This window comes from Lithobates pipiens, unplaced genomic scaffold (genome assembly GCF_037356315.1).
Source record: "Lithobates pipiens isolate NorthernLeopardFrog02 unplaced genomic scaffold, aLitPip1_a1.2 Scaffold_18, whole genome shotgun sequence".
NCBI lineage: Eukaryota > Metazoa > Chordata > Amphibia > Anura > Ranidae > Lithobates > Lithobates pipiens.
In genome coordinates this window covers 337,373,423-337,385,694 of record NW_027507758.1, presented here as the reverse complement: position 1 = coordinate 337,385,694, position 12,272 = coordinate 337,373,423, and the positions used below count along the sequence as shown (strand labels likewise).

At 44.2% G+C, this 12,272-nt stretch overlaps 1 protein-coding gene across 8 annotated transcripts in view; it reads left to right on the top strand.

Annotated features, from left to right (window-relative positions):
- SENP6 (SUMO specific peptidase 6) overlaps nucleotides 1-12,272 on the top strand; it is a 157,535-nt gene that overhangs the window by 54,579 nt on the left and 90,684 nt on the right. For all 8 annotated transcript variants that reach the window (XM_077487361.1, XM_077487362.1, XM_077487360.1 and 5 more), the window contains one exon: nucleotides 5,692-5,912. In XM_077487361.1, coding sequence (XP_077343487.1) covers nucleotides 5,692-5,912 — 221 coding nt within the window. The remainder of the gene's footprint in view (nucleotides 1-5,691; nucleotides 5,913-12,272) is intronic.

The window sequence follows — 12,272 nt, the reverse complement described above, 5'->3', positions numbered from 1 at the left end:
TGGCTATTGAGACACACATTCTAAAGGATCGTGGGTTGTCTCCTTTGTTATTGTCTACCTTGATTAATGCCAGGAAGCCTGCTTCCTGGGTCATTTACTATAGAGTCTGGAAGGCATGTGTTTTCTGGTGTGGATCCAGGGGTTGGCACCCCAGGAAATATGTCATAGGTAGAATCCTTGGTTTCCTGCAAAGGGGATTAGAAATGAAGCTGGCCTTGAATACTATCAAGGGCCAGATCTTGGCCTTGTCAATATATTTTCAACGGCCTCTGGCTTCTCACTGTTTAGTGCTTAGCTTTGTTCAGGGGGTAACATGGATCAATTCCCCTATCAAGGCATCACTAAATCCTTGGGATTTGAACTTGGTCTTATTGGCTTTGCAGAAACAGCCTTTTGAACCTTTACATGAAGTTCCCTTGGTTCTTTTGACTAGAAAGATAGTCTTTCTGGTTGCCATTTCTTCTGCTAGAAGAATATCAGAGCTCTTTCTTGTAAAGAGCCATATCTGATCATGCATAAGGATAAGATGGTGTTGCGTCCTCATCCTGAATTCCTACCAAAGGTGGTGACAGGTTTTCACTTAAACCAAGATATTATTCTTCCTTCTTTCTTCCCAGAGCCTCGATGTAGGGAAGAAAAGGCACTACATTCCCTTGATGTAGTGAGAGCGTAAAGGCGACCGCTCAGGTTCGTAAAGCACGTTTGATTCGTACTGCCAGATGGTCCAAAGAGGACAGGCAGTGTCAAAATCCACTATTTCCAAGTGGATTTGTCAAGTCATTATTCAGGCTTATGGTTTAAAGAAGAAAATTCTTCCTTTTCATGTTAAAGCACACTCAACCAGGGCTATTAGTGACTCTTGGCGCGGTGCACAGTCAGTCCTCTATGACTCAGATCTGTAAGGCCGCGATTTGGTCTTCAGTTCATGCGTTTACCAGATTTTATCAAATCGATGTTAAAGGTCATGAGGATATTGCCTTTGGCGCAGTGTGCTGCAGTATGAGTCCTCTGGCTTCCTTTCTTTTTGTTGAGTCTCCCCCCCTTCATTTTGCCATTGCTATGGGACATCCCACATAGTAACTACTATGGCTCTGTGTCCCCTGATGTAAGAAGACAAAATACGAGTTTTAAAACTGCATACCTGTAAAATCCTTTTCTTTGATGTACATCAGACACACAGGTCCCTCCCTACTTGGTATACACTTGTATTGCTTGGCTACAAAACGCAGGACTCACAGTAATAGGAGGGATTATATAGAGGAGTACACGTCTTGCCATAAGGGCGTGCCAGTGCCCATCAACTGTCGGTCCGATATAACCCACATAGTAACTCCTATGGCTCTGTGTCCCCTGGGATACATCAAAGAAAAGGATTTTTATAGGTAAGCCATTTTAAAAATCCTATTTTTTGGATTAGTCCCTACAGATGCTTATATCCAAAAGGTACAGTACCAGGACACCTGTGGAGAAACAGGAGAGATATGTGAGCTGCATTGGCACAAGATTCCGTGTGGCACTCACTTTGACAGGCATTTGTACCTGTGAGTTAGCTGGTGGGTTGTTACAGGTTCAGAGCTGTGATCTGCTGTGGTGGACCTCAGTCCCTGAAGACCCTGCAGGGTATGTCTGACCAGGATTAGGTGAAAATTGAGCCAATTCTTGACTCTTCTGTTTGTACAGTAAGTACCCCTGCTATGTTGGAGGTTCCCCTTATGCTGTGCCCTGCCACTGGGTGATTAATGGGACTTGCATGCAGGGGGCAGTTTCCCTGTTTTACCTGTGAGCTGTGAGGTCCCAGTCTGTTATATGCCTATAGAAAGCTCTGAACTTTCTCTGGTCAGTTCTGGGTGTGCACGTGCCAACCTATTTGATTGCTGATTCCTCCATTCGAATGAGCATGAATGGCTGGCTGCCTATTGCAAAAGTGCGGCCTGGCTGCACAGGTATTGCCTTCCTGCCTGTTTTGTTGCACATTTGAGGCCAGGAGAACTCAGTAGACATGTGTGGATGCCATTCTAGAGTCCAGCCTTTTTGCAACAGAACATCAGCTGATAAATTTTTTTTTTTTTTTTTTTTTTTTTTTTTTTAATGTACAGCTCCAACAGCACAGTATGCAGCACAACTGGTGACCTCAAAGCCTTTGGGTGGTGGGATGCTCCGAGGCTACCCCTCACCCCTCAGTGGTGCAAGTATGCAGGATTTGTATAGTGTTCCTCCTTTTGGTGCAATATGACCCCACTGGAGGGATTGGGAGTCCAAGCTCCCTTATGTCTGACTGTCTTCGACCCACACATTATTTTTATTTATTTTTTATGGGGCAGCAAACCGGATCTGGCTCTCAGGTGACCTCCTGGTTCTTCATAGCTCCTTCAGGGGCTTCATCCTCAGGGACCTTCTTTTCAAAGCCCAATTCTGTGCTACCTATTCCACTGATGGAACAGTTGGCAGATATACATAAACATTTATGGAGAGATGACTGTAATAGGTCATGATCTCTGTCCCCATAGAACCCACGTTGTGAATTTTCACTACAACCTATTCTTGGGTTGGACGAGATGGAAGTGGAGGAGGCAAGGTCCAAGGAAGTGGATTCATGTGAAGCACACGAATGCTCTGATGACGATGCCCAGGACACTTGTTTCTTCAACTCCGTGGTCTGCAGTGGGTGTGCTCATAGAGATGGTCTGTAAGAAATTAGTACTGTTGTTATTCAGTGTCTAAAATATCTTGGTTGTTGTCATGGAAAGCAACCAAACCATTCAAGTTTTTTGTTGTATCTTCATACTGAAGAAAACCTGTACAAGGACTGTGTCCATCTAAACAAGGTATTTGCACCCCCTAAGGCCCCTTTCACACATGCAGACATTATGTCCGTATTTCATCCATCCGTTTGCGGATGAAATACGGACATGCATGCATTCCTATGGGATAGCGGGTGTCTGCAGATAAACATCCGCAGACACCCGCTATCGTCCTCCTCCGCTACTGTCCGATTCTGCAGACGGAGGAAAATCTGTGCTCATCCGATCCCCCATAGAGGAGAGCTGACAGGGCGGTCCCTGCACAGTGTGCAGAGACCGCCCTGTCTGGCTCAGCGGGGACAGCGGAGCGATCCCCGCTGAGCAAGCGGATCATCACGGGGCAGATCATTACTGATCCATCCCGTGTGAAAGGGGCCTAAGTAGTTTAACAATGTCCTTCTGTTCTTCAGGGTCCTAGGTTGGGTTCAAGGGTTTTCTTATTGTTGCCACATTTCCTTATCCGCGGAGTCCTGCTAAAAAGATTAATGCCCCTAACTCTCAAGATGTTTTCTAAACTGCAGACTTGATGGATATGCATTCCTCCAACTTGTTAGCACTTGAGTTCTGATGTTTGAAGCACAGGGGACTTAAAGAACACCTCATCCAGGTGAGATGCATTGCACTAGTGAGCCATGCCTCTCTTATATGGAACAAAGATTAAAGGCAGGCGTGTGGCGTCCTGTAAAATCCCAGGTCGGTGTGCGTGACTAGGGTGCAAGGTCCCAAGATAGGAAGGGTGGGGGGCTGTGGTGGAGCAGATATTTCCATTGTTTTAAACAGATTTACAGAGCCACAGTTTGATCCAGCTGCTTCTGTTTTCTAAAATACTGTTTTGCTGATTTTTTTTTTTGTTCAATCTGTTGTGTGGAAAAGAACGAATTTCTACCACTACCTCTGAGAATGGGAGATCAACAATGTCATTTTATGCATGTGCAGTGCATTTCTGCAGTATCCTTTCACTGTTTTATACCTTTTTAAAATACTATAAATTCCAAAAAATACCTGATAATCTTTTCAAAAATCCATTGAGCCACTGACTGCCTCTTGCATGCTAACAGCTCTGTCTCTCCTGCCCAGAAATCCAAAGCAGTGTTGCCAGCCTTGCCTTAGTTCTCCCCAGCTGGTCAATGTCACCTACTAGGTATTTTCCCAGCAAACAGTGTTACTGCTGTGATGTGTCTGAGCCTGTCTACACGTTTTGTGTGCAGCAAAAGGGCTCATGGGAGATGGATTACTGATCTGTCCTTCCTGCCATAGTTTGCAAGGCTTGTGATGATGTCACAGGGAGTATCAAAAACAATTTTCTCTGCTCATGCACAAAGTAAAAAAAAAACAATTCTGGTATGTTTTTTTTAGAGAAGATGGAAAGTTTGGAGGTAAATTTGGGTCATGGGTAGAGAATACCTCTAACAATTATGTATGTGTTTAACATTGAAGAAATTTCTGTTAGAATGCTATTTACCTCTCGTTAATCATCGAATTTTCACCACACCTGTTTTAGGGTATTGGGCACACAGTTTTTTTTAAATAGTTTTTCTCTTTCATTCATTGATGGACACAGCTCCTTTATTTCTTGACCTTACGGTTATCATGCCACTTCAGGAGAGGACTAGGCAGAACATGTAAAAACAACAAGACTGCACAGCACCGCCCAGGGGGCGCTCCCTCTGGCTATAACCCCTCACCCTGCTTCCTGCAGCTCAGTTTTTTCTTCCTAGTGTAGGACAAGGACCTGGCTCCCTGAGGGGGGCCATTGGTAGTTTTTTCTACAATTTTTGATCCTTTGATCTACTATCAACAGTCGGCTGTGTGACGGGCTGGATAATATAGATCCTTGTAGTCTCCCCAGCCTGACCATCGAGCGTGAGCAGACCCTAGCTACGCGCTGGGTTGGCCACGACATGCCCCTTCTGCTCCAGGGGCGGCCGGTGAGCTATAAGCTCCGCGGCACACACCTGACCAGGCTACTACTGTCCATGTCAGCCACCCCGTACTGCTTGGGTGATGGGTCTGTGGTGGAATGCGTCCAGCAATCCCGACAGGGAGGGGTAAGTACGTCTCTCCCGGCCTCGGCAGGATAGAGCATCTGGGCATTCCCTGGGAGGTCAACTGGGGGGGGGGTCTCTCACTCTTTCCTCTCTCCCAATCCCTCATTCCCTCCTCCCCCTGCTGGGGCTGCTGTGTGACTGGGCATGAGGTGTGGTGTATGTACCTAGGCCGGGGGTCCTCCGGGGGGGGAGGGCTCGAGCTGTGGCAGGGCTCCATTGGCTGTTGGGGTCCGTTTTTTTTTTTTTTTTTTTTGTTTTCCTGCCCTTTTTTTACTGCGCTATGAGGTGCCTGAGTAAATTTACCTCAGGAGAGAACGCCACCGATTTTTAGTCTTGCAGTGTATGGCTGTTAGCCATTTCCTAGACGGTTCGGTGGCCATTTTCTTGGTGATCTTTGTACTAAGGAAAGCCGGCGCCCATTTTCTGGTAGCCTCGGCACGTTTTTACCTCTAGTGCTGGGTCTCTGTGTACCTCAGTTCATTGACGGACACAACACCCACCCCTCCCATTTATGTTTGTACTGCTTTTTGACAAACTGAGCTGCAGGAAGCAGGGTGAGGGGTTATAGCCGGAGGGACCACCCCCTGGGTGGTGCTGTGCAGTCTTGCTGTTTTTACATGTTACATGTTCTGCCTAGTCCTCTCCTGAAGTGGCGTGATAATCCTAAGGTCAATAATTAAAGGAGCTGTGTCCGTCAATGAACGTCAGAGAAAAGGATTTTACGATGAGTACAAAAATCCCATTTTTGCCTGTCTCTTGCGATCTGAATAGATTTGATTTCTTTGGATAACACTATGTGTTATTTATAGTTGCTTACTTGAAAATGTATTTTTTACTTCCAGTAATCTTATCTAGTGATGATGAAGACAATGCTAGCACTGGAAGTACAAGTAGACTAGAAAGCATCTCTCCACGACCTGCTGATTCCGCTTGTTCTTCTCCCGTTCCATCATCTGGAAAAGTAGAAGCAGCGCTGCGAGAAAATAGTTTTATAGATATCAAGTTTAGTAATCCAGCAGAGGCCGACATCACAATACCCAGGAAAGCAAGAATGAAAGATCAGGTAGTATTTTAATTAAAATATTTATATTTTTATCATTCCTATCTTTCTCTACCGATAATTATGTACCATATTTTATTCTTCGAGTTTGTACCTTTTTTAGGTCTCGAACACAGGACTTTTTTTTTTTTTTTGCCTGTCAACACCCCTATATGTGTCCATGCACACATAAGCATTTACAAAAGCTTAGAGGCAAAAAACGAAATAGTGCCAGTGCATTCAGGAGCAGCAACGTTTTGGCAAAAATAATGCTTTAGCGTTTGAGCGTTCATTTATTTCAATGGCCAGAATAAGTTAATATTCAGGCCATCGAATTGAATGAATACTCACGCACATGACGCAATTAAGCACACCAAAACGTGTTTCCAAGGCGTTTTTGATGCTGCTTTTCTCCTGGCATTTAAAAGAGCAGGACAAATGTCCAGTGTACATGAGGCCTTATAAGTAGTACTAAAATATGGTAACTGTGTTGGTCAGTTTACCCTATTTTTACTGTGTAGACAATTTATTGCTCAAACTAATTTGTCTGTTCTGCAGAGTGTAGTGAAGAGACTTTTCACTGTCTGGTAAAACAGGAAAGTGCAGACATACATTTTAGGATTTAAAGTGCATTTTTGCCAAAAAGAAAAATGTACTATTAACCACTTTCAGACCGGACCATTTTGCTGGTAAATGACCAGAGGTCTTTTTACACTTTGGCACTGCGCTGCTTTAACTGGTAATTGCGCGGTCATGCAATGTTGTACCCAAACAAAATTTGCGTCCTTTTCTTCCCACAAATAGAGCTTTCTTTTGATGGTATTTGATTGCCTCTGCGATTTTTATTTTTTGCGATATAAACGTAAAAAGACCGCAAATTTTGAAAAAAAATGATATTTTCTACTTTTTGTTATTAGAAAAATCCAATAAACTCAATTTTAGTCATACATTTAGGCCAAAATGTATTCAGCCACATGTCTTTGGTAAAAAAAAAGTCAATAATTGTATATTTATTGGTTTGCGCAAAAGTTGTCACATCTACAAACTAAGGTACGTTTTCTGGAATTTACGCAGCTTTTAGTTTACGACTGCCTATCTCATTTCTTGAGGTGCTAAAATGGCAGGGCAGTACAAAACCCCCCCAAATGACCCCATTTTGGAAAGTAGACCCCCTAAGGAAACTGATAAGAGGCATGTTGAGCCCATTGAATATTTTATTTTTTTGCCTCAAGCGATTGAATAATGACAAAAAAAAAAATTTTTTTTTTTTTTACACAAAGTTGTCACTAAATGATATATTGCTCACACATGCTATGGGCGTATGTGAAATGACACCCCAAAATAAATTCTGCTGCTTCTCCTGAGTACGGGGATACCACATATGTGGGACTTTTTGGGAGCCTAGCCGCGTACGGGGCCCCGAAAACCAAGCACCGCCTTCAGGCTTTCTAAGGGCGTAAATTTTTGAGTTCACTTCTCACTACCTATTACAGTTTTGAAGGCCATAAAATGCCAAGATGGCACAAAACCCCCACAAATGACCCCATTTTAGAAAGTAGACACCCCAAGCTATTTGCTGAGAGGCATGTTGAGTCCATGGAATATTTTATATTTTGCCACAAGTTGCGGGAAAATGACAAACTTTTTTTTTTTTTTTTTTTTTTTTTCACAAAGTTGTCACTAAATGATATATTGCTCACGCATGCCATGGGCATATGTGAAATGACACCCCAAAATAAATTCTGCTGCTTCTCCTGAGTACGGGGATACCACATATGTGGGACTTTTTGGGAGCCTAGCCGCGTACGGGGCCCCGAAAACCAAGCACCGCCTTCAGGCTTTCTAAGGGCGTTACAGTTTTGAAGGCCATAAAATGCCAAGATGGCACAAACCCCCCCCAAATGACCCCATTTTGGAAAGTAGACACCCCTAAATTTAGGGGTACACTAGTGAGACTAGGTAATAAATGGCGGGTGCCCTGAAACTATAAAAAAAATAACTAACCAACCAGCGTCACCTGTAACAGTTATATGGTGATCACTGGTGAAAGGGTTAACTAGGGGGCAATTAGGGGGCTTTATGCGGTAGTATATGGGGGTCCCTGGCGCTATAAAAAGCTGCAGCGAACCTAAATACCTACCTGCCTAACTAGCGTCACCTGTGACACTAATACAGCGATCAGAAAAACGATCGCTTATTAGGCTGGGTTCACACTGGAGCGATGCGGGAACGCCACGAATCCGCGGCGGGTTCCCGCATCGCATGCCTCCCGGCGGCAGTTCACACTGCCCTATGCGAACTGCTGGGAGTGTCAGTGAAATGTTACTGACACCCCCAGATCAGTTCGCATATCGCAGTGCGATCTGCAAACTCGGATCGCATGGTGTGAACACCCATGCGATCCGATTCTGCTGCGGGCCAAAAAAAGGGTCCCGTGCGAATTTGCGGCGGGTGCGGCGGGTGCGGCGGGTGCGGCGGGTGCGGCGAATGGCTGAACTCGAATCGCACAGAGATCGGATGTGATTTGCACTGCAGTGCGGTGCTAATCACATTCGTTCTCATAAACCGCTGCAATGTGAACCCAGCCTTAGTGACACTGGCGACGGGGGGTGATCACGGGGTTAAACCTTTATTGGGGGGGTTAGGGGGGTACATTAGAACTAAAGGGGGCTAACTAACTGCCCTAACAGTTATTACAGTCACAAATGACACCAATGCAAAAAAAAAAAAAAAAATGACATTGGTGTCACTGTGACTGGGGGGCAGGGGTAATTGGGGGGGTAAAGGGGGGGTGTGAGTGTGCCTGGCATGTTCTACTGTGTGTGTAGAGTGTTGGTGCAACTCACTGATCCGCTCTCCTCCGTGTCGGAACGAAAAATACCGACACGGAGGAGAGAATACATCACTTCCTCTCCTGTGTTTACATTACAGGAGAGGAAGTGATGTCACCGGGGATTTCTATTCGTCGGGAGCGATCGCGAGGGGGTGGCCATGAATGAATGGCCGCCCCCTCGTCCCGGATCGCTCCCGGACGAAAACCGACCGCCGCAGGCACCGGGCGGGGGCCCGATCGGGCCCCCGACCCGCGGGAGGCAAGGGACGTACATGTATGTCCTTATGCCTGCCCGTGCCATTCTACCGACGTACATCGGCGTGCGGCGGTCGGCAACTGGTTAAATATACTGCAGCTTACCAGTCATTACATTTAGTGGCTGCATTTGTTTTCTTAAAGGCTTTTTTAATCTTTTTTTCAGGTAATCCTGTGAATTAAGGCCGGCGCACACTAGCCAAATATTGGCTGGTTCAAAAGAAGCTGCAGCCTGTCCAGCAGAAGGTGGCCTAACAGGCCTAACCTAACCTTCTGTCGAACGGGCATGCTGGAAACCTAGCAGCCAATCAGCATCTGATCAGCGCTGGCAGCCAGTGTGAGCAGCCCTCCGTCAGAGCACAATATCTCAGTGGGGAGATCGCTGTACTAACATCACATGGTTAGTACAGCAAACTCCTCAGTTTTTTTTTCTGTTCAGCCTGCTGATTTGAATGAAAAAACTGTCTATGTGTAGCAGGTGTTACACACGTCCCATCCTCTTATGTCCACACTATGGTTCTCATACAGTCTAGTCACCCAAAAATTCTTCCTTTTTGTTCAAATCCATTACATTACGGCTGATATAATTGGTAGTATACAGAGAAAGATATACTTTCTTTCAAGCTCATAAGAAGTCACAAAGACCTCACATTTGTGGCAAAGTTAGTGGTATTAAACCCAAAAGCAAACATTTATTTTAATCCAGTTTGCCAATTCTTATATGTGATGGCTGCATTAGTTTCCTTTTTTAGGCTTTCTTTTACTTATATTTGGTGATGTTTTAAAAGAAAAAGTTTTCTTCCAGATGAATCAGTTTACAGAGATGAGACAAGTCATTTATTACTGATGGGTGTTTATGTAAAAAAAAAAAAAAAATGTTTGCTGTAACTAATTTTAAAGTGTAAGCTGGAGTTTGGCTTTGATTGGTTAGTTTATTTAAATCTGCTGATACATTCAACACTAAATCCCCCCCCCCCCCCCCCAAAAAAAGACCAATATTGTTGCTGTAAGTACATTAGCAAACAAAAAAGCCCACCTTTTGCCCCCATCATGCATTAGTGGCCACAAAAGGTTTCAGACCGAATTCAGAATATTAGCACCCCTAATTCACCCCCTCTAACCGCTGGTATAACATTTTTTTTTTCTTCCAAAAGCCCATTTTAATTACCCGTAGCCAGGGTCACGTGACAATCCTCTCATTTTCTGCTTACCTCTGGGGTCCTCCTTCTGGTGTTCACATCACTGCCTGTGAATTGTGGACACCTCCTTTCTCTGATAGGCTCCAGAGGCAGAACTCCTGGGCCAGTGAAGGAACTGGTGCGCATAAAGAGGGGCTCCAGGGCAAGAAATTAGCTAGGCCCGTAGAGGAAAGTGTGATCTTGATCCATTACACACTGAGATGGCTTGGAAAGAAGTGTTGGGAATCAAGCCTGCAGAGTTGGGTAATTGATGCACTATTTAACCACTTCAGCCCCGGAAGGTTTTACCCCCTTAATGACCAGAGCATTTTTTGCAATTCTGCACTGCGTCGCTTTAACTGACAATTTCGCAGTCGTGCGATGCTGTACCCCAACAAAATTGACGTCCGCTATTTCCCAATATCACCACTGTTTTTTTTTTTTGCGCTATAACCAATTTTGAAAAAAAAAAAAAAAGATTTTTTGCTATATTATCCCACATTTTATTTTTTTTAAAACACATTTCTTTATCAGTTTAGGCCAATATATATTCTACATATTTTTGGTAAAAAAAACCCCGCTATAAGCGTATATTGATTGGTTTGAGCAAAAAGTATAGCGTATACAAAATCGGGAATATTTTTATGGCATTTTGATTATTATATATTTATTATTTATAAATATTATTATAAATTATTATATTTATATTCCTTTACTAGTAATGGCGGTGATCTGTGTTTTTTTTTTTTTTTTTTTTTTTCGTGACTGCGAGCTTGCGGCGGACAGATCACACACCTTTGACACTTTTCTTGGGACCAGTGACCTTTATACAGCAGTCAGAGCTCTAAATAGCAAATGATTACTATGTGAATGTCACTGGCAAGGAAGGGGTTAACACAAGGGGTGATCAAGGGGTTAACTGTGTTCCCTATGAGTGTTTGTGAACTAAGAGGGTGGGGCTAAGATTACAGGGACATGACAGAGATCACTGTTCCCGACCCCTGGGAATAGTAGATCCTTGTCATGTCTCCTATCAGAACGAGGAAATGCCTTGTTTGCATTTCCTCATTCTGCCTGTGTACAGGCAATCGCAGGCCCCCGGAGGACATAGAGTTCTCCCGACCCGCGGGCAAGCTCCTGCAGTGAGACTGCATCTGCAACTGTGCTTGCATGAGCCGCCATACACCTATGACGATTGGCGCAGGAGAGCCATTGTGCTGCTGTCAAGCGACTGCGGCTGGTCTTTAAGCGGTTAAAGTAAAACTATAGGCAGAACTTTTATTTTTTATATTATTTTAGATAGAGAAAGGGAGGGTTATAACACCTGTTGGCTTTTTTTTTCGCCATCTGTGTCCTATTGTGGAGATTTCCCTTCACTTCATGTCTCATAGCCAAACAGGAAGTGAGAGGAAATCCCAGCAAATTAAGGGAATCCCTTGGGGACCCCCAGGTCACCAGAGCTAGTGTCCCTATTACTTTTCTGGGGACAACCCAAAATTTGGGATTTTCTTTTAAATCTCCCTAACGGGGTCACAGACAGCAGTAGAAACTGACAAGTGTTCTAATCCATCTCCACTCTATCCAAAACTTAAACAATAACTTTTGCCTTTTACTTATTTTTTAAATGTTGCTTTTGCCTGGAGTTGGGCTTTAAATTGGAATTACAGTCACGTTCTAACTAAGCCTAAACCTTTTCCCACCCTCCTTCTAAGGCTATTCTAAATATCCTGTAAACAAAAAGACGTCTACTTAGTCGCCTTGGTCCTGTCACATGATCAGTTCCCAGCGCGGGCTTCAGTGTAGAGGAGGGACAGCTGACAACGGATGCTCCATAGTAAGCCTATGGGTAACGTCATTGCCCAGGCTCTGCAGCCATTGTCGCTGCCTCTCTTCTACACTGAAGTTGGCACTGGAACCCAATCATGTGACCGTACCAGAATGGCTTCAGAATAGGCAAGTATAGACATCTTTTTCCTTTACAGGGTAGCTAGTATAGACTTTAGAATAGGGGTGGTAGTAGGTTTAGGCTTAGTTAGAATTTGACTGAAATTCCTGTAAAGCTACAGCGTCAGTCTGTTCTCTATTTCAGTGCCTAATAAGATAAAATGGTGGTGTATT